This window comes from Hyla sarda, chromosome 13 (assembly GCF_029499605.1).
Source record: "Hyla sarda isolate aHylSar1 chromosome 13, aHylSar1.hap1, whole genome shotgun sequence".
NCBI lineage: Eukaryota > Metazoa > Chordata > Amphibia > Anura > Hylidae > Hyla > Hyla sarda.
This window is the reverse complement of record NC_079201.1, coordinates 9,085,721-9,108,838: the sequence shown is the minus strand read 5'-3', so window position 1 is coordinate 9,108,838 and position 23,118 is coordinate 9,085,721. Positions and strand designations below refer to the sequence as shown.

General features: G+C 45.8%; 1 protein-coding gene across 1 annotated transcript in view; it reads left to right on the top strand.

The window, feature by feature from the left end:
• The window catches only part of PCYT2 (phosphate cytidylyltransferase 2, ethanolamine), a 30,350-nt gene extending 7,894 nt beyond the window's left edge, over positions 1 to 22,456 (top strand). Inside the window, exons 2-13 of the mRNA XM_056549754.1 lie at positions 5,247 to 5,335; positions 7,024 to 7,185; positions 9,211 to 9,277; positions 9,356 to 9,446; positions 9,526 to 9,570; positions 13,468 to 13,606; positions 15,342 to 15,424; positions 15,602 to 15,679; positions 16,617 to 16,682; positions 19,093 to 19,158; positions 19,399 to 19,487; positions 21,461 to 22,456. Of these exons, the coding sequence (XP_056405729.1) occupies positions 5,247 to 5,335; positions 7,024 to 7,185; positions 9,211 to 9,277; positions 9,356 to 9,446; positions 9,526 to 9,570; positions 13,468 to 13,606; positions 15,342 to 15,424; positions 15,602 to 15,679; positions 16,617 to 16,682; positions 19,093 to 19,158; positions 19,399 to 19,487; positions 21,461 to 21,563 (1,078 nt within the window). The 3' untranslated portion in view covers positions 21,564 to 22,456. The remainder of the gene's footprint in view (positions 1 to 5,246; positions 5,336 to 7,023; positions 7,186 to 9,210; positions 9,278 to 9,355; positions 9,447 to 9,525; positions 9,571 to 13,467; positions 13,607 to 15,341; positions 15,425 to 15,601; positions 15,680 to 16,616; positions 16,683 to 19,092; positions 19,159 to 19,398; positions 19,488 to 21,460) is intronic.
• The last annotated feature ends 662 nt before the right edge of the window (positions 22,457 to 23,118 follow it).

Below are 23,118 nucleotides of genomic sequence, written 5' to 3'. Positions count from 1 at the left end.
TGGAGGCTGAAGTTGTAGTCAGTACCATTCTCTCTAGTCATGGCTGGAGGCTGAGGGTGTAGTCAGTACCAACTGCCCTAGTCATGGCTGTAGGCTGAAGGTGTAGTCAGTACCATTCTCTCTATTCATGACTAGAGGCTGAAGGTGTAGTCAGTACCATTCTCTCTAGTCATGGCTGGAGGCTGAGGATGTAGTCAGTACTATTCTCTCTAGTCATGACTAGAGGCTGAAGGTGTAGTCAGTACCATTCTCTCTAGTCATGACTGGAGGCTGAGGGTGTAGTCAGTACCATTCTCTCTAGTCATGACTAGAGGCTGAAGGTGTAGTCAGTACCATTCTCTCTAGTCATGGCTGGAGGCTTAGGATGTAGTCAGTACTATTCTCTCTAGTCATGACTAGAGGCTGAAGGTGTAGTCCGTACCATTCTCTCTAGTCATGGCTGGAGGCTGAGGGTGTAGTCAGTACCATTCTCTCTAGTCATGGCGGGAAGCTGAGGGTGTAGTCAGTACCATTCTCTCTAGTCATGGCTGGAGGCTGAGGGTGTAGTCAGTACTATTCTCTCTAGTCATGGCTGGAGGCTGAGGGTGTAGTCAGTACCATTCTCTCTAGTCATGACTGGAGGCTGAGGGTGTAGTCAGTACCATTCTCTCTAGTCATGACTAGAGGCTGAAGGTGTAGTCAGTACCATTCTCTCTAGTCATGACTAGAGGCTGAAGGTGTAGTCAGTACCATTCTCTCTAGTCATGGCTGGAGGCTGAGGATGTAGTCAGTACTATTCTCTCTAGTCATGACTAGAGGCTGAAGGTGTAGTCAGTACCATTCTCTCTAGTCATGACTGGAGGCTGAGGGTGTAGTCAGTACCATTCTCTCTAGTCATGACTATAGGCTGAAGGTGTAGTCAGTACCATTCTCTCTAGTCATGGCGGGAAGCTGAGGGTGTAGTCAGTACCATTCTCTCTAGTCATGGCTGGAGGCTGAGGGTGTAGTCAGTACCATTCTCTCTAGTCATGGCTGGATGCTGAGGGTGTAGTCAGTACTATTCTCTCTAGTCATGACTAGAGGCTGAAGGTGTAGTCAGTACCATTCTCTCTAGTCATGACTGGAGGCTGAGGGTGTAGTCAGTACCATTCTCTCTAGTCATGACTATAGGCTGAAGGTGTAGTCAGTACCATTCTCTCTAGTCATGACTGGAGGCTGAGGGTGTAGTCAGTACCATTCTCTCTAGTCATGACTATAGGCTGAAGGTGTAGTCAGTACCATTCTCTCTAGTCATGGCGGGAAGCTGAGGGTGTAGTCAGTACCATTCTCTCTAGTCATGGCTGGAGGCTGAGGGTGTAGTCAGTACCATTCTCTCTAGTCATGGCTGGATGCTGAGGGTGTAGTCAGTACTATTCTCTCTAGTCATGGCTGGAGGCTGAAGGTGTAGTCAGTACCGTCTGCCCTAGTCATGGCTGGAGGCTGAGGATGTAGTCAGTACCATTCTCTCTAGTCATGGCTGAGGGTGTAGTCAGTACCATTCTCTCTAGTCATGGCTGGAGGCTGAGGGTGTAGTCAGTACCATTCTCTCTAGTCATGGCTGGAGGCTGAGGGTGTAGTCAGTACCATTCTCTCTAGTCATGGCTGAGGGTGTAGTCAGTACCGGCCGCCCTAGTCATGGCTGGAGGCTGAGGATGTATTATTAATAACCCTTAATAAACTTTTATAAGAATCATTTGTGAGATCTTCTTCAGTCTCGATGTAAACACGGCCATCCTGATGTTTACCCTGACGGGCATGAGCGGGTGAGGGGCGGGTGACGGGCAGCATCTCTCCATACAACTGACTGTCAGCAAATCCTAATGAAAACATCCGGATCCTTCTACACGAGTCCAGTGTGTATTCTGCAGGGCGGGTGGGGGGGGGGGGGGGTGGTGTTCACCATCTGCCTCGTGCGGTATAATCCTGTACATGAGGATGTTAGCAGTATACGGGTATATACACACCTGACGTCTCATGTGATGTAAAGAAAGCAGCAAATAGCCAAGACCGTTCCATGTGAACAACAGAGGTTGTGAATGGAGATAGGTGACCGCTGGGGGTGGCGGCTGCTGTTTTATACCATCAGATATAACAGACATGAATAGGTGGCAAATTAAAAATTATAATCTTACTAGTTTTATGTAGTTTTCTCAAAATTCTACATTCTGAAGATATACAGGATGGCCAGGTTCCTGCAGCATGCGCCGTAATCTCCGGCTCATCCATCTTCTGCCTCCATAGACGTTCATGTGACAGCTACAGGACATGCACAGTAACTGTTTGCCCAATCTATCCTGCTTCTCCATAGACTTCAATGGGACAGCTATAGGGCATTGCGCAGTAATTCCCGGCCCATCCATCCTGCTTCCCCATAGACTTCAATGGGACAGCTGTAGGGCATGCGCAGTAATTCCCGGCCCATCCATCCTGCTTCCCCATAGACTTCAATGGGACAGCTATAGGGCATGCGCAGTAACTACCGGCCCATCCATCCTGCTTCCCCATAGACTTCAATGGGACAGCTATAGGGCATGCGCCGTAATCTCCGGCTCATCCATCCTCCTTCTCCATAGACTTTAATGTGACAACTACAGTACATGCACAGTAACTGTTCGCCCCATCCATCCTGCTACCCGATAGACTTCAATGTGACATCTACAAGGCATGCGCTGAACCCTCCAGCTCATCCATAATTTGCTTCCATAGACTTTAAATGTGACTGCTACAGAGCATGCGCAGCAACTCTTGGCCCCATACATTTTGATTTTCCATAGACTTCAATGTGACAGCTACAGGGTATGCGCAGTACCTCCCAGCCCCATCAATCCTGCTCTTCCATAGACTTCAGTGTGACAGCTACACAGTATGCACAGTAACTCTTGGTCCCATCCAGTCTGCTTCCCTATAGACTTCAATGTGACTACTACAGGGCATGCACAGTAATCTCCTGACCTGTCCATCCTTCTCCTCCATAGACTTCAATGTGATATCTACAGGGCATGCACAGTAATCTCCTGACCTGTCCATCCTTCTCCTCCATAGACTTCAATGTGACTACTACAGGGCATGCACAGTAATCTCCTGACCTGTCCATCCTTCTCCTCTATAGACTTCAATGTGACTACTACAGGGCATGCGCAGTAACTCCTGACCCCATCCATCCTGCTCCTCCATAGACTTCAATGTGACTACTACAGGGCATGTACAGTAATCTCCTGACCCCATCCATCCTGCTCCTCCATAGACTTCAATGTGACTACTACAGGGCATGCGCAGTAACTCCTGACCCCATCCATCCTGCTCCTCCATAGACTTCAATGTGACTACTACAGGGCATGTACAGTAACTCCTGACCCCATCCATCCTTCTCCTCCATAGACTTCAATGTGATATCTACAGGGCATGTACAGTAACTCCTGACCCGTCCATCCTTCTCCTCCATAGACTTCAATGTGATATCTACAGGGCATGTACAGTAACTCCTGACCCCATCCATCCTTCTCCTCCATAGACTTCAATGTGATATCTACAGGGCATGTACAGTAACTCCTGACCCCATCCATCCTTCTCCTCCATAGACTTCAATGTGATATCTACAGGGCATGTACAGTAACTCCTGACCCCATCCATCCTTCTCCTCCATAGACTTCAATGTGATATCTACAGGGCATGTACAGTAACTCCTGACCCCATCCATCCTTCTCCTCCATAGACTTCAATGTGATATCTACAGGGCATGTACAGTAACTCCTGGCCCCATCCATCCTTCTCCTCCATAGACTTCAATGTGATATCTACAGGGCATGTACAGTAACTCCTGGCCCCATCCATCTTTTCCCTTTATAGACTTTAATGTGACATCTACAAGGCATGCGCGGTACCTACCAGCCCCATCAAAACCTGCTGTTCCATAGACTTCAGTGTGACAGCTACAGAGCATGCGCTGTAACTTTTGGCCCCAGGTCATGTCTGGTACTGCAGCTTAGTCCCATTCACTTCAATGGAGCTCAGCTGCAATACCAGACACAACCTGTGGTCAAAGAGTGGTGCTGGGTTTTTTTTCTGCATAAACAACATCATGCCTGTTCACTGGCCAATTTATATTATTTATTATATTTTTATTATTATTATTATTATTATTAAAAAAAAAAATAATAATAATAATAATAATAATAATAAAAAATTGGATTATTATTTCATTTTTTTTTTATTATTTAAGTACTTATTTATTTACTTATTTATTTTAGTATAATTTTTTACTGCTAGTATAATTGTTACTGCAGCTCAGTCCTATTCACTTCAATGGAGATTAGCTGCAATACCTGACACAGCCTGTAGACCAGAGTGGCACTGTTTTTTGAAGAAAAAAAAAAAGGATGTTTTCTAATCCTGGACAACCCCAGCAATATCTTGGATCCTATCCTATGTAATTCTTAAGGGTATGCTCACATGTCGGGGCGGGCTCCATGCGTTTTCTGTAGAAGTGCCCCCTATCCTGGAGGACTAGAGTACCCCTTTAACCAGTATCAAATGGCATTTGTTTGTCAGTTTTAGGGACCCCCTACCCATGCGGTGCCGCCACTCTTCCTGAATTAGGAATCATAGGAGCGGTCGTATAGCCTATAGACTGGGCAGTCTCCAAACTGTGCACCACCAGCTGTTGCAAGACTACAACTCCCAGCATGCCCAGACAATCACGGTACAACACATCACATACTGGGCTGATGATTTACACCAGTGTTTAACAAGCAGTGTGCCTCTAGCTGTTGCAAAACTACAGATCCCAGCATACAACACCAGAGCTAAGCCGTTAGCCAGAAGCACACACACCGATAATTCCTCCCTTACTTATCTGGCCAATCACAAACACATCACATACTGGGCTGATGATTTACACCAGTGTTTAACAAGCAGTGTGCCTCTAGCTGTTGCAAAACTACAGATCCCAGCATACAAGACCAGAGCTAAGCCGTTAGCCAGAAGCACACACACCGATAATTCCTCCCTTACTTATCTGGCCAATCACAAACACATCACACATGATGATTTGCACCAGTGTTTAACAAGCAGGGTGCCTTCAGCTGTTGCAAAACTACAACTCCCATCATGTCCGGACATGCTGGGAGTTGTAGTCTTGCATCAGCTGGAGGTCCACACTTTGGAGACCACTGATGTATCGTGATACTTGTGTGTATACACCTAATTTTTTTTTATGTTTTCTCACACAGCTATGATATGGTACATTATGGACACTCCAACCAGCTGCGCCAGGCCCGGGCCATGGGCGATTACCTGATTGTGGGCGTGCACACAGACGGTAAGTGACTTGTGATGATTGCGGTATTGTATATATTAGGTATTCACCCCCTGGACCTTTCTACATTTTGTCCTGGTATAAACACAGGTTCCAATTTATTTCATTTCGATTTTATACAGTGGTCCTACACAAAATGGTCCAATCTTTATTCTGTACAATGACGATACACAATTTATATTATTTATTATATTTTTATTATTATTATTATTATTAAAAATTATAATAATAATAATAATAATAAAAAATTGGATTATTATTTCATTTTTTTTTTATTATTTAAGTACTTATTTATTTACTTATTTATTTTAGTATAATTTTTTTTTACTTTAAATCTTTATTTTTACTTTTTTATTGAAAATAAGTATGCCTAAAATTATGCCATTCTAGCTTTTTTTTTTTTTTTATATTTATGGGATGGCTCTTTTTTTTTTGTGTCATGATCTCTAGTTTTTATCGGGACTTTTAGATGGGAATTTTTATTCGTTTTTCTTTCATATAAAGTGACCAAAAATCAGCAAATCTGGCATTTGGTATTTTTTTACATTTACGCCATTCACCACGAGGTTTCATTAAAGGGGTACTCCGGTGGAAAACGTTTTCTTTTTTCTTTTTCTTTTTTAAATCAACTGGTGCCAGAAAGTTAAACAGATTTGTAAATTACTTCTATAAAAAAATCTTAATCCTTCCAGTACTTATTAGCTGCTGAATATTACAGCGGAAATTCTTTTCGTTTTGGAACACAGAGCTCTCTGCTGACATCACAAGCACAGTGCTCTCTGCTGACATCTTTGTCCATTTTATGAACTGTCCAGAGCAGCATATGTTTGCTATGGGGATTTTCTCCTACTCTCAAAATGGACAGAGATGTCAGCAGAGAGCACTGTGCTCGTAATGTCAGCAGAGAGCTCTATGTTCCAAAAAGAAATGAATTTCCTCTGTAGTATTCAGCAGCTAATAAGTACTGGAAGGATTAAGATTTTTTTAAGAGAAGTAATTTACAAATCTGTTTAACTTTCTGGCACCACCCCTGTCCTCAGGTTGTGTGTGGTATTACAACTTGGCTCCATTCACTTCAATGAACTGAGCTGCAATACCACACCCAACCTGAGGACAGTGGTGGCGCTATTTATTTTATTTTTTAAAAGAAATCAGCTCTGTTTTTCTAGTTCTGGATATACACTTTAATGTTTTTCAACCAGGATGACTCCAGGTGTTGCAAAACTACTACTCCCAGCATGCCCGGACAGCCAAAGGCTGTCCGGGCATGCTGGGAGTTGTAGTTTTGCAACACCTGGAGGCACCCTGGTTGGAAAACAATGATCTAAAAGTTCTCTGCACTAAAAAGTTTGTAGTGTAGCATAGACGTGACGGTCATGGTGCCACCGGCGACCGCCATATCTTCTACATTTGCGCACTCCCCTGGCTGTCTCTACTTTCTTCTGATCGTTCCGCTCACTGTAATGTGGAGACAAGAGGGTTTAGAGATTACACATCCCCCAAATGTTCCGTCTCCTCTGGCAGAGAGATATCACCGTCCTCTGTGGTGGTGGTGGGGGGGGGGGGGGTCTGCTCCTCCGCTTACATTAGTCGGGCTCCTTATCATGGTGTTCTCCCTCTGGCCACTTCTCTTATCAATGGTCGTGAGTTACAGAATTGGGGCGAGGACTTACAATGTCTTTTATGTTTAGAGGAGATCTCCCGGCACAAGGGCCCACCGGTCTTCACGCAGGAGGAACGCTACAAGATGGTGCGAGCCATTAAGTGGGTGGATGAGATCGTCCCCGCAGCGCCCTACGTCACCACCTTGGAAACCCTGGACAAGTATAACTGTGACTTCTGCGTCCATGGAAGTGAGTAGATCCGGTCCTTGTTATGGTCTTCGTTATATCAGGGCTGGAGGGGGTTGGGGGGTTATTCAGCCGGAACTCCTCTGGAATTAACATGACACAAGCAGAGAACCCGGCATTGTCCAGGCTTTCTACCTAAACCTTGTGGGAGAGGAAAAGTAGCAATGATGCTCTTGTCCCTCATATCCCAACCTCATATCCCAACCTTATGTCCTTTCCTCATACCCCATCATCATATCCCGACCTCATATCCCAACCTTATGTCCCATCTTCATATCCCATCCTCATATCCCATCATGATATCCCAACCTCATTACCCAACCTTATGTCCTTTCCTCATACCCCATCATCATATCCCGACCTCATATCCCAACCTTATGTCCTATCATCATATCCCGACCTCATATCCCATCCTCATATCCCGACCTCATATCCCATCCTCATATCCCGACCTCATATCCCGACCTCATATCCAATCCTCATATCCCATCCTCATATCCCAACCTCATATCCCAACCTCATATCCCAACCTCATATCCCAACCTCATATCCCAACCTCATATCCCAACCTCATATCCCAACCTCATATCCCAACCTCATATCCCAACCTCATATCTCATCCTCATATCTCATCCTCATATCTCATCCTCATATCCCAACCTCATATCCCGACCTCATATCCCAACCTTATGTCCCATCATCATATCCCGTCCTCATATCCCGTCCACATATCCCATCTTCATTCCCTATCATCATATCCTGTCCTCATATCCCGACCTCACATCCCATCATCATATCCCAACCTTATGTCTTGTACTCATATGCCAACCTCATGTCCCAACCTCATATCCCATCATCATCATATCCCAACCTTATGTCCTGTACTCATATGCCATCATCATATCCTGTCCTCATATCCTATCATCATATCCCATCCTCATATCTCATCCTCATATCCCATCCTCCTGTTCTTATATCTCGTCCTCATATCCTGACCTCATATCCTGTCCCCATATCCTGTCCACTTATCTCATCCACATATCTCCTTCTGATATCCCAACCTCATATCCCCTCCCCATATCCCCTCCCCATATCTCCTTCTCATATCTCCTTCTCATATCTCATCCTCATATCCTGTCCTCATATCCCGTCCCCATATCTCCTTCTCATATCTCAACCTCATATCCTGTCCTCATATCCCATCTTCATATCTCATCCTCATATCCTGTCCTCATATTCCGTCCCCATATCTCAACCCCATATCTTGTCCTTATATTTTTTCCTCATATCCCGACATGTATCTGTCCTCATATCTCGTCCTCATATATCAATCTCATAGCCTGTCTTCATGTCCCGATCTCATGTTTCGTGCCCATATCCCTTCCCCAAATCTCGACCTCCTATCTTGTGTTCATATCCTGTCTGTATATAGCAAAATCTGCTTAATCTGGTTAATGTGACTTTTATAAGCACCGATTCCAGAAATTCCTTGCTGAATTTACTCAGTGTGAATAGGCCCTTAACGTTTCTTATACGGAGGTATTTATGTTAGGAAGGGGTTAATACAGACAGAAGGTGGTACGTACAGTATTATTCATAGCCTTATATATCATACATGACCTGCACTTCCCCCATGTACTCCAGTGATCCGCAACAGTCTTCAGCTGTGTTTCCCAACCAGGGAGCCTCCAGCAGTTGCAAAACTACAACTCCCAGCATGCCCGGACAGCCAACGGCTGTCCGGGCATGCTGGGAGTTGTAGTTTTGCAACAGGTTTCCCCTCTCCTGCCCCAGTATTGTAGAGGAATTGGTAAGTATGTAATAAAGATGCAGTATATATTATGCACACTCTGCTCATTCGAGCGTGCATGCAACTAGAGACATCGTATGTAACCTGTACAATAGTGCAGCAGAGTTGTATTTATATAGGTTCTGTATGCACACTCTATAGATGTGAGCGTGCATATATCAGTATAACTGTTCTTGTTGAATATCTAATGGACAACCCTCTGTTCACCCACCCGGCAGATGACATCACCCTGACTGTAGACGGTAAGGACACGTACGAAGAGGTGAAGAACGCCGGGCGATACAGGTGGGTGGAGGTTCGGGGGTTGCCGGAGTGCCGCGGACTTGATGCATGTATTACATTGGGACTTCCTTCTCTTTTCAGGGAATGCCAGCGCACGCAGGGGGTGTCCACGACTGACCTGGTGGGACGTATGCTGCTCATGACCAAAGCCCATCACAGTGTAGTGAACAATGTGAGGCTTTACTGTGTAGAATGGAGCGGAGCTTTTTCCTCTGTGTTCAGGTTTATAAAGACATTGTCTTCTCTTTCAGGAAGCCACACAAGATTTTAAGCGCCACCAAGACAACTTTGGTAAGGTGGGTAACATTCAATCAAATTTTCTTAACCCCTTACAGGGGTACTCCTGGGAACTAAACCCATAGCCCACCATCCTTTCCCTTTCACCAATCTGTTCAATTGTCTAAATATCATTCATTAGCTTTATAAAGTAGTTTCCCCTCTTTGGTTGTCACTTACATGCAGGAAGTGAGAGAATGACATCATCCAGCAATCCACCCTGTCCGAATCCCTCTCTGAAAGCAGCCCCCACCCTCCTTAGGGACACAGACCATGTGGTTTCTGTCCTGCTTTGATGAGTCATGCTCTCCTTAGTGCTGAGAACTGGGAGGTGTGTGCAGCCTCAGCCAATCAGACACTTGACCTCTCTCTTCAGCCCAGAGCTGGAGGGTGGGGGCTGCTCTCAGAGAGTGAGCTGGATGACAGAGCAGAGCTTCAATGAGTGCTGGGAAATGTAGGCAAGGGGTAAGAAGGATAACAAAGAATATCTGGAATCCTGAGAAGACCACAGGAGCCATGCATGTCAGGCAGGATGGTTTACAGGGAACATATCCAGGTAGTGTGGTGGCTTTGGAGCTTTAGAGACATAGATATATATATATATATATATATATATATATATATATATATTTATAAATGTATATATACTTCCCTGGAGCACCCCTTTAAGGATGCAGAGATTTTTCCACCTCTCTTTCACTTTCCCCCCTACAGACCCATATGACGGCTTGTTTTTTGTGCCACCAATTGTACTTTGTAATGACATCAATCATTTTAACACAAAATCTACGGCAAAACAAAAAAAAAAAACATATTTGTGGGTCGAAATTGAAAAAAAAAATCCAGTTTGTAACTTTTGGGGCACTTTTCAGAAAAAATGAGATGTTATCTTTATCCCGTAGGTCCGTTCAATTACAGTGAACGATTTATAGAGGTTTTGTTTTATTTTCCTACTACTAAGAAATGATGTCTGCCCTCTTCTGACCCCTATAACTCTTTTTTATTTTTCCCTTTATGGGGCTGAATGAGGAATATTATTTTGCGCTGTGATCTTTATCGGCACCGTTTTTGTTTTGATGGGACATTTTTGATCACTTTGTATTAGTTTCATTCTAGTATATGGTGACCAAAAATCAGCAATTCTGGACTTTGGTATTTTTTTTTACCTTTATGCCATTCACCGTGCGGTTTTATTGATGTTTATATTTTAATAGTTCAGGCATTTTCACAGTGATACCAAATATGTCTGTCTGTTTATTTATTTCATCTATTTATTTATGTAATTTATTTATTTATATTAATTAATTTATTATTTATTTATTTCTTTTGTACTTTATAGCTGATCCACCCTCAGTATAAGACTCTTTAGTTACATTTCAGTACCCTGTCTTCCAGAGTAGTAATTCCAAATGCAGTCGGTCCGGTTTGTCAAATATTTTACTTTCGTTCTTTTAAAACTGGGTGTGTGACATTCTAAATTACCCAAATGGAGATGGCATCAGATTATAGAACACTGGGGGAGGATTACTTATCTGCAGTCACCTTGGCCCTAAAGAATATATGACACAGAGACTGATATTGATACATATCCCTTTCTTCTAATTTGTTTCTATTTTCTGATTGTAATTTTTGTTTTCTGTCTTTTTTTTTTTTTTTGTACAATATTATGGTGGCCCCCGTCTCGCCTCAGCATTAGTCATATGCTTCATGGAAAGACTCATGGACTTAGGCAACAATAGACAGGAGCCGTCCCATTCACAGAATTGGAAACATTACCGAGCATGCTCTGTGACCTTTTCAGATATCATTCGACAGGGAAGGCTGATCTGTGAGCAACAGCTATTGTGTGCACCTTTTTTATCTATAGACTGGTGTCACCTCTCACTGTAATGCTGTCAGTAAGAACAAGGAGGAGACTGCTGGGAAATTAACCGTACAGAACAGGATCTCAGCTAAGGTTTAGGTCTAGTGGTCTGCAAGATTTTATATATATTATATAATATACACTGCTCAAAAAAGTAAAGGGAACACTGCGATATCACCTCCTAGATCTGAATGAATGAACTAATCGTATGAAACACTTTCCTCTTTACATAGTTGAATGTGCTGACAACAAAATCCCACAAAAATTATCAATGGAAATCAAATGTATCAACCCATGGAGGTCTGGATATGGAGTCACACTCAAAATCACAGTGGAAAACCCCACTACAGGCTGATCCAACTTTATGTAATGTCCTTAATACAAGTCACAATGAGGCTCAGTAGTGCGTGTGGCCTCCACGTGCCCGTATGACCTCCCTACAACACCTGGGCATGCTCCTGATGAGGTGGAGGATGGTCTCCTGAGGGATGTCCTCCCAGACCTGGACTAAAACATCCGCCAACTCCTGGACAGTCTGTGGTGGATGGAGCGAGACGTCCCAGATGTGCTAAATCGGATTCAGGGGAACGGGTGGCCAGTCCATAGCATCAATGCCTTCCTCTTACAGGAACTGCTGACACACTCCAGCCACATGAGGTTTAGCATTGTCTTGTATTAGGAGGAACCCAGGGCCAACCGCACCAGCATATATTCTCACAAGGGGTCTGAGGATCTCATCTCGGTACCTAATGGCAGTCAGGCTACCTCTGGCAACACATGGAGGACTGTGCGGCCCCCCAAAGAAATGCCACCCCACACCAATACTGACCCACCGCCAGACCAGTCATGCTGGAGGATGTTGCAGGCAGCAGAACGTTCTCCACAGCGTCTCCAGACTCTGTCATGTCTGTCACATGTGCTCAGTGTGAACCTGCTTTCATCTGTGAAGAGCACAGGGCGCTAGTGGCAAATTTTCCAATCTTGGTGTTCTCTGGCAAATGCCAAACGCCCTGCACGATGTTGGGCTGTAAGCACAACCCCCACATGTGGCCGTTGGGCCCTCATACCACCCTCATGGAGTCTGTTTCTGACTGTTTGAGTGGACACATGCACATTTGTGGCCTGCTGGAGGTCATTTTGCAGGGCACTGGCAGTACTCCTCCTGCTCCTCCTTGCACAAAGGCGGAGTTAGCGGTCCTGCGGCTGGGTTGTTGCCCTCCTACGGCCTCCTCCACGTCTCCTGATGTACTGGCCTGTCTCCTGGTGGCGCCTCCATGCTCTGGACACTACGCTGACAGACACAGCAAACCTTCTTGCCACAGCTCGCATTGATGTGCCATCCTGGATGAGCTGCACTACCTGAGCCACTTTTGTGGGTTGTAGACTCCGTCTCATGCTACCACTAGAGTGAAAGCACCGCCAGCATTCAAAAGTGACCAAAACATCAGCCAGGAAGCATAGGAGCTGAGAAGTGGTCTGTGGTCACCACCTGCAGAACCACTCTTTTATTGGGGGTGTCTTGCTAATTGCCTATAATTTCCACCTGTTGTCTGTTCCATGTGAAATTGATTGTCAATCAGTGTTCTTCCTGAGTGGACAGTGGGATCTCACACAAGTGTCAGTGACTTGGAGTTACATTGTGTTGTGTAAGTGTTCCCTTTAAGGGTTATTTAAGTGTTCCCTTTATTTTTTTGAGCCGTGTAGATAATCTAATCAATAATTCTTAAACAATATTGTTTAAACCAGGCTCCCTGAACATTGTGTGCACGCTGTGGGGGGTCAGCTACGCCCCCTCTTGAAATCACACCACGCCCCCTCAATGCAAGTCTACGGGAGGGGGCGTGGCGACCGTCACGCCCCCTTCCATAGACTTGCATTGAGGGGGCGTGGTGTGACGTCACCAGGGGACGTGGCCAACCCCCGCAGCGCTGGCCAAGGGAGTACCCCTTTAAACAATTAGTAATTTTCTGATGACACATTTGCAGCAGTCATACCGCTAATCTCCTCCGGGGGGAGTTATTGATGTGCTAATGATAATGATTGCGTCATGCAGGACCCCAAGGGGCACAGTCCATGGACCGGAGTCTCCCAGTTCCTTCAGACGTCACAGAAGATCATGCAGTTCGCCTCGGGGAAGGAGCCACAACCAGGAGACTCCATCATATATGTGGCCGGAGCCTTCGATCTCTTCCGTATCCTTTTATTTCCTATATGTTCCATCTCTGTGATCCCCGACAAAACTACAGCTTGTGTGCATGAAGCGACCCAGGATCCCCTCGGTATGGGGGGGACCACCCAGTGATCATGCTGGCAGCCATCTTTCTATACTGTCAGTAGAAGTTATATAGTGTTACAATAGACTAGATACCATAAATAATACCACCATACTGTTACTGAAAACAACACGTCATATACAGACAAACATTCCCCAACACAAAATCCCCCCCCCCCCTAATTAGGCAGATAGTCCCCAGATTAACAAGGAAGATCCCCCTAGTAGTCAGGTAGTCCCCTGTTTAAAAAAGAAACCCCCTCTCTATTAGGCAGGTAGTCCCCAGATTAATAAGGAAGATCCCCCCCTAGTAGGCAGGTAGTCCCCAAATTAACAAGGAAGCCCCCCCTCTATTAGGCAAGTATTCCCCAGATTAACAAGGAAGATCCCCCCCCCCCCAGTTAGGCATGTAGTCCCCAGTTGAACAAGGAAGTCCTGAGAGGTCATAATCCGCTCCCGGTGTAGACCGCAGGCTAAAGCTGCCTGCGGCCTACATCAGAGTGTCACACACTGGTCTGGGGACCCGGCACAAATTTACTGGATTATGAAGTGGGTGGTTTAGACTGACATCCCCCCCCCGACTATAATACACAGGGGTCAGGTGACATCCCCCCCTCGACTATAATACACAGGGGTCAGGTGACATCCCCCCCCCCCCGACTATAATACACAGGGGTCGGGTGACAAACCCCCCCCCCCCCCCCCCCCGACTATAATACACAGGGGTCAGGTGACAAACCCCCCCCCCCGACTATAATACACAGGGGTCAGGTGACATCCCCCCCCCCCCCGACTATAATACACAGGGGTCAGGTGACATCCCCCCCCGACTATAATACACAGGGGTCAGGTGACATCCCCCCCCCGACTATAATACACAGGGGTCAGGTGACATCCCCCCCCGACTATAATACACAGGGGTCAGGTGACATCCCCCCCCCCCCGACTATAATACACAGGGGTCAGGTGACATAAACCCCCCCCCCCCCGACTATAATACACAGGGGTCAGGTGACATCCCCCCCCCCCGACTATAATACACAGGGGTCAGGTGACATAAACCCCCCCCCCCCCCCCCGAGAATAATACACAGGGGTCAGGTAACATCCCCCCCCCTGACTATAATACACAGGGGTCAGGTGACATCCCCCCCCCCCCCGACTATAATACACAGGGGTCAGGTGACAAACCCCCCCCCCCCCCCCCCCCCCCCCCCGAGAATAATACACAGGGGTCAGGTAACATCCCCCCCCCTGACTATAATACACAGGGGTCAGGTGACATCCCCCCCCCCCCCCCGACTATAATACACAGGGGTCAGGTGACATCCCCCCCCCCCCGACTATAATACACAGGGGTCAGGTGACATCCCCCCCCCCAGACTATAATACACAGGGGTCAGGTGACATCCCCCCCCCCAGACTATAATACACAGGGGTCAGGTGACACACCCCCCCGACTATAATACACAGGGTCAGGTGGGTTGGAGGGGGCTTGCCTGTGTCCCTTAAACCACTGTGAAACCACGAGGAGTCCCGCCACACCCTGTGGACCCCATAGGAGTTTTCGTGTAGGCCCTTGGGGAGTCAGATAAAGGTTTGGGGCCTATCTCCTTGATGTGTTTCTGGTTTCGGATCCTTCACGACGTCCTGCAGATATCGGCCACATAGACTTCCTGGACAAGGTCCACAGCCTGGCCGAGAAGCCGTACGTTATCGTGGGATTGCATTTTGACCAGGTAACACAGATCCGACCTCAGATTAGGACATGTGACTGCTAGAGGAGAACAAACCAGGTCCATGTCCGGCAACCAAGGGGGACAACTGCCAAATCAGGCATCCATTGTCCACCAGACGTGGGTCTTGTCTGCATGCAGCGGCCACACTAAGTCTCCATGCTTTTCTGTTTTCTACAGGAAGTCAATCACTACAAGAGAAAGAATTACCCCATCATGAACATCCACGAGAGGACGCTCAGCGTTTTGGCCTGCAGGGTGAGAATAGAGGAAAAGATCTTGTTTTGGCAAGTGTTGCCCAACCAGGGTGCCTCCAGCTGTTGCAAAACTACAACTCCCATCATGCCCGGCCATTGGCATGACACTGTCTCCACACTTGGTGGCATCTTAAGGATAAATTAAAGGGGTACTCTGGTGGAAAACCTTTTATTTATTTATTTTTTTTAATCTACTGGTGCCAAAAAGTTAAACTGATTTGTAAATTACTTCTATTAAAAAATCTTAATCCTTCCAGTACTTATTAGCTGCTGAATACTACAGAGGAAATTATTTTCTTTTTTTAACACAGAGCTCTCTGCTGACATGACGACCACAGTGCTCTCTGCTGACACCTCTGTCCATTTTAGGAACTGTCCAGAGTAGGAGAAAATCCCCATAGCAAACATATGCTGCTCTGGACAGTTCCTAAAATGGACAGAGGTGTCAGCAGAGAGCACTGTTCTCGTGACATCAGCAGAGAGCACTGTGTTCCAAAAAGAAAAGAATTTCCCCTGTAGTATACAGCAGCTAATAAGTACTGGAAGGATTAAGATGTTTTAATAGAAGTAATTTACAAATCTGTTTAACTTTCTCGCTCCAGTTGATTGAAAAAAAATAAAGTTTTCCACCGGAGTACCCCTTTAATTAATATATATATAATGTGTGTGTGTGTGTGTGTATATATATATATATATATATATATATATCTCAAATAAAAAAGAAAAAAAATATATATACAGATAGAAATAAATGAATGTAAAAAAAATATATATATATAATCAAATAAAAAAAAAAAATAAAAAAAATATATATATCTCAAATAATTTTTTTTTTATAAATATATATATAATTTTGATGAATTCTGCATGTTATTTTTATTTTTTTATTTTGTAACGCTTATTGTTTCTCACCACCCTCTTTATTCTTCCCCGTGCAGTACGTCTCAGAAGTAGTTATCGGAGCACCCTATTCGGTCACTTCTGATCTTCTGGATCATTTCAAGGTAAGTTACAGTCAGCAAGAAACTGAGTAAGTCTGTAGAGTCTGTGCAGGTAAAGAAGCGTTCACTTAAAGGTTATCCTAGCCACATACGGGCAGAAGGGTGGCTCAGTGGGTTAGTGCTGTTGCCTTGCAGCGCTGGGGTTAGTGCTGTTTCCTTGAAGCACTGGGGTTAGTGCTGTTGCCTTGCAACACTGGGGTTAGTGCTGTTTCCTTGAAGCACTGGGGTTAGTGCTGTTTCCTTGAAGCACTGGGGTTAATGCTGTTGCCTTGAAGCACTGGGGTTAGGACTGTTGCCTTGTAGCGCTGGGGTTAGTGCTGTTGCCTTGTAGCACTGGGGTAGTGCTGTTTCCTTGAAGCACTGGGGTTAGTGCTGTTGCCTTGAAGCACTGGGGTTAGGGCTGTTGCCTTGTAGCGCTGGGGTTAGTGCTGTTGCCTTGTAGCGCTGGGGTTAGTGCTGTTGCCTTGTAGCGCTGGGGTTAGTGCTGTTGCCTTGTAGCGCTGGGGTTAGTGCTGTTGCCTTGAAGCACTGGGGTTAGGACTGTTGCCTTGTAGCACTGGGGTTAGTGCTGTTGCCTTGTAGCACTGGGGTTAGTGCTGTTGCCTTGAAGCACTGGGGTTAGTGCTGTTGCCTTGAAGCACTGGGGTTAGTGCTGTTGCCTTGCAGCACTGGGGTTAGTGCTGTTGCCTTGTAACACTGGGGTTAGTGCTGTTGCCTTGTAGCACTGGGGTTAGTGCTGTTGCCTTGTAGCACTGGAGTTAGTGCTGTTGCCTTGAAGCACTGGGGTTAGTGCTGTTGCCTTGCAGCGCTGGGGCTAGTGCTGTTGCCTTGTAGCACTGGGGTTAGTGCTGTTGCCTTGCAGTGCTGGGGTTAGTGCTGTTGCCTTGCAGCACTGGGGTTAGTGCTATTGCCTTAAAGTGCTGGGGTTAGTGCTGTTGCCTTGTAGTGCTGGGGTTAGTGCTGTTGCCTTGTAGAGCTGGGGTTAGTGCTGTTGCCTTGCAGGACTGGGGTTAGTGCTGTTGCCTTGTAACACTGGGGTTAGTGCTGTTGCCTTGTAGCACTGGGGTTAGTGCTGTTGCCTTGTAGCACTGGAGTTAGTGCTGTTGCCTTGAAGCACTGGGGTTAGTGCTGTTGCCTTGCAGCGCTGGGGCTAGTGCTGTTGCCTTGTAGCACTGGGGTTAGTGCTGTTGCCTTGCAGTGCTGGGGTTAGTGCTGTTGCCTTGCAGCACTGGGGTTAGTGCTATTGCCTTAAAGCGCTGGGGTTAGTGCTGTTGCCTTGTAGTGCTGGGGTTAGTGCTGTTGCCTTGTAGTACTGGGGTTAGTGGTGTTTCCTTGAAGCACTGGGGTTAGTGCTGTTGCCTTGCAGTGCTGGGGTTAGTGCTGTTGCCTGGCAGTGATGGGGTTAGTGCTGTTGCCTTGTAGAACTGGGGTTAGTGCTGTTGCCTTGTAGCACTGGGGTTCTTGCTGTTGCCTTGCAGCACTGGGGTTAGTGCTGTTGCCTTGTAGCACTGGGGTTAATTCTGTTGCCTTGAAGAACTGGGGATTGTGCTGTTGCCTTGTAGCACTGGGGTTAGTGCTGTTGCTTTGTAGCACTGGGGTTAGTGCTGTTGCTTTGTAGCACTGGGGTTAGTGCTGTTTCCTTGAAGCACTGGGGTTAGTGCTGTTGCCTTGCAGGACTGGGGTTAGTGCTGTTGCCTTGTAGCACTGGGGTTAGTGCTGTTGCCTTGCAGCGCTGAGGTTAGTGCTGTTGCCTTGTAGCACTGGGGTTAATGCTGTTGCCTTGTAGCACTGGGGTTAATGTTGTTGCCTTGAAGCACTGGGGTTAGTGCTGTTGCCTTGTAGCGCTGGGGTTAGTGCTGTTGCCTTGTAGCGTTGGGGTTAGTGCCATTTCCTTGAAGCACTGGGGTTAGTGCTGTTGCCTTGAAGCGCTGGGTTTAGTGCCGTTTCCTTGAAGCGCTGGGGTTAGTGCTGTTTCCTTGAAGCACTGGGGTTAGGGCTGTTGCCTTGTAGCGCTGGGGTTAGTGCTGTTGCCTTGTAGCACTGGGGTTAGTGCTGTTTCCTTGAAGCACTGGGGTTAGTGCTGTTGCCTTGAAGCACTGGGGTTAGGGCTGTTGCCTTGTAGCGCTGGGGTTAGTGCTGTTGCCTTGTAGCACTGGGGTTAGTGCTGTTGCCTTACAAGCTGTCCAGAGCCTGAACACAGAAGCCATAGACTCTTTTGGAACCCTACGGTACCGCCGTATACATTAATTTGTACAAATGTTCCGTCAGATGCTGAATTCCGACAGTACCGCGCCATACAGTGACCAGATCGGCTTCCCCCCCCATACCGCCATGGCAACGCTAGAGCCTTAGTGTAGAATAGAATAGTAAAAGCTGTGACCCCTGAACTCTAATAATTTCTTCCTTATTCCAGGTTGACCTAGTTTGTCACGGCAAGACGGAAGTTCTACCAGATAAGGACGGATCTGACCCCTATGCGGTGAGTATCGGTGTCCGGCAGACAGGTTTTGGCGCAGTTCTCATTGTGTTGTTTACTAACACCCCCCCCCACCCCCATTCTTTCCTCTTATCTCCCTCCTATCTCTAGCCCAGAGGCTTGTGCGCCAATTTAGAATTTTGCGTCTTTGCGGTTTATTAGCTGTCACTTCATTTTCCGATGCCCTCAGGCTTTTTTTTTTTCTCGCCGCACCCGCTCTCATTCGTATGCATCATATTGCAGGAGCCGAAGCGCCGTGGAATATTCCGGGCGATAGACAGCGGGAGCAGCCTCACCACCGATGACATCGTGCAGAGGATTATCAAAAACAGGTCGGTATTGTGCAGCCTTCATATGTATTAGGCCAGTGTTTCCCAACCAGGGTGCCTCCAGCTGTTGCAAAACTACAACTCCCAGCATGCCCGGACAGCCGAAGGCTGTCCGGGCATGCTAGGAGTTGTAGTTTTGCAACAGCTGGAGGCACCCTGGTTGGGAAACACTTATCTAGATTAGAATAGAATGTGCATACATAACCTAGTTGCATGCACGCTCTGATGAGCAGAGTGTGCATGCTATATACCGCTGCTTAATTAATTACATACTGCCATGCTGGGAGTTGTAGTTTTGCAACAGCTGAAGGCACGCTGGTTGGAAACACTTATCTAGACTAGAATAGAATGTGCATACATATCCTAGTTGCATGCACGCTCTGATGAGCAGTGTGCACATTCTATATACCGCTGCTTAATTACATACCAACATGCTGGGAGTTGTAGTTTTGCAACAGCTGGAGGCACCCTGGTTGAGAAACACTTATCTAGACTAGAATAGAATGTGCATACATAACCTAGTTGCATGCACGCTCTGATGAGCAGAGTGCGTATGCTATATACCGCTGCTTAATTACATACCGGCATTCTGGGAGTTGTAGTTTTGCAACAGCTGGAGGCACCCTGGTTGGAAAACACTATATTATACAGTAAGAGTATGTATACCTGCCCTTCTGATGAGGCCGATAGACACACTTCAGATTTTCTGCTGCAGATTTTCGACCGGTAAATCGACCCGCTGCAGAAAATCCACACTTGTGAACGTATTCACACCACAGAGAAAACCTGGAGAAATTCCGTATGCAGAAGCGTCCACCGATATCAATCATCCCCTAGGACATGCGCCGTCACCACATTGACAATGCATATCCGAGCGGATTCTGCGTGTCAATGGTTAAAAAACATTTTTTCCCTTTTATTTTTTTTTATATTTATTTTGCAAAAATAGCGCCACTCCTGTACACAGGCTGTGTCTGGTATTGCATTTCAGCTCCATTGAAACGAATAGAACTGAGCTGCAGTACCACACACGACCTGTGGACATTAGTGGCGCTGTTTTTCTAATCCCTGACATCCCCTTTCATACTCCCAGTTAAAGGGGTTATCCAGGATTAGAAAAACACAGAGCTGACTTAACCCCAGAACAGCGCCACCCCTGTCCTCAGGTTGTGTGTGGTATTGCAGTTCAGTTCCATTAAGGTGAATGGAGTCAACCAGTAATACCAAACACAACCTGAGGGCAGGGGTGGTGCTGTTTTTTGAAGAAATTAGCTCTGCTTTTCTATTCCTGGATTATCCCTTTAAAGGGGTACTCCCGTGGAAAACTTTTTTTTTTTTATCAACTGGTGCCAGAAAGTTAAACAGATTTGTAAATTACTTCTATTAAAAATCTTAATCCTTCCAGTACTTTTTAGGGGCTGTATACTAAAGAGAAATCCAAAAAAGAAATGCATTTCCTCTGATGTCCTGACCACAGTGTTCTCTGCTGACCTCTGCTGTCCATTTTAGGAACTGTCCAGAGCAGGAGAATATCCCCATAGCAAACATATGCTGCTCTGTACAGTTCATGAAATGGACAGCAGAGGTCAGCAGAGAGCACTGTGGTCAGGACATCACAGGAAATGCATTTCTTTTTTGGATTTCTCTTTAGTATACAGCCCCTAAAAAGTACTGGAAGGATTAAGATTTTTTTATAGAAGTGATTTACAAATCTGTTTAACTTTCTGGCACCAGTTGATTTAAAAAATAAGTTTTCCACGGGAGTACCCCTTTAAGGGGCTCTTTCACACTGCGGAATCCCCTTTGCAGCGGGGTCCCCGCTGTTTTTAACACCGAATGCAAAATGGACGTCTGCCCATAAAACAAACACTTGACGCCTCCATTGGCGGCAACGTGTTTCCGATTCCGCCATGTTGGTCTTTTTTCCCCTCTTATGTGCTTGTAATAAGCCCCTTTAAAAATTCTGCCCCCTATAGGTTGGAGTATGAAGCTCGCAATCAGAAGAAGGAAGCCAAGGAGCTGGCGGTCCTGGAGGCCCAGCAGAGGCGAGAGCGGATTGTAGAGGGGCAAGAAGACTGAACCGCCCCCTATCATCATTCACACTACTACCCTCATCATCTGTCATATACAGAATCCTCTCCAGTAGGTGGCGCTCTGGCCGTAACAAGTCATATCTGTCAGCTCACCCTTATGTACAAACTATATACCGGTTCCCTCAGTAATTTATTATTAAATCCATCAGAAAAAGTTTCATTTATACCTATAAGAGCCGGTATCTTTTATCTTGTTTTTATTAGCATGCAATGCCACTGCCAGTCCACTGGGGGCAGTCAAGAGGGGAATAGATGACAAATACCCGTAATTCGGTGCCACGGCTCTTTAAATGTACAAAGATAAGGAATGGTTTCCTATTTTAAGATGGTCTATGAGAGTGGTCTCTAATCAGGGTGCCTCCAGCTGTTGCAAAACTACAACTCCCAGCATGCCCGGACAGCCGTTGGCTGTCTGGGCATGCTGGGAGTTGTAGTTTTGCAACAGCTGGAGGTGCACGGTTTGGAGACCGCCCGGTCTATATGTTATACCACCGCTCCTATGATTCCTAATTCAGGGAGAGGGGCAGCACCACTTGGGTCCCTAAATCTGACAAAGCGATATGTCTTTTCTTACTGCTTAAAGGGGTACTCCAGTCCTCCAGCCCGCATGGAGTGGCGCTGTTTTTGTTCTTCTTGTTTTGCAAAAACAGCTCCACTCCTGTCCACAGGTCTGTGTGTGTGGTACTGCAGCTCAGTCCTATTCACTTTAATGGAGCTGAGCTGCAATACCAGACACAGCCTGTGGACAGGAGTGGCGCTGTTTTTGCAAAAAAAAAAAATTTTTAAATTAAAACAGCGCCACTCCTGTTCTCAGGCTGTTTCCGGTATTGCAGCTTAGGTCTACTGAAGTCAATAGGACTGAGCTGCAATACCAGACCCCCCCAAAAAAAAAAAAGCATTTTCCTAATATTTATAACCCTAGTTTTTCTAACCTTAGACAACCCCCAGCAATATCTCGGATCACATGTAATTCTTAAAGGGGTACTCCGGTGGAAAACATTTGATTTTTTTTTTTAAATCAACTGGTGCCAGAAAGTGAAACAGATTTGTAAATTACTTCTATTAAAAAATCTTTACCCTTCCAGTACTTATTAGCAGCTGTATGCTACAGAGGAAATTATTTTCTTTTTGAATTTCTTTTTTTGTCTTGTCCACAGTGCTCTCTGCTGACACCTCTGTCCGTATCAGGAACTGTCCAGAGCAGGAGAAAATCCCCATAGCAAACGTTTCCTGCTCTGGACAGTTCCTGACATGGACAGAGGTGTCAGCAGAGACTAAAAAGAAATTCAAAAAGAAAAGAATTTCCTTTGTAGTTTACAGCTTCTAATAAGTACTGAAAGGATTTAGCTTTTTAATTAGAAGTAATTTTCAAATCTGTTTAACTTTCTGGCACCAGTTCATTTAAAAAAAAAAAAAGTTTTCCACCGGAGTACCCCTTTAAGAATTACATGCAATCTGAGATATTGCTGGGGGTTGTCTAAGGTTCCAAAAACTAGGGTTAGAAATATAAGGAAAATGTTTGTTTTTTTTTTTGGGAAAAA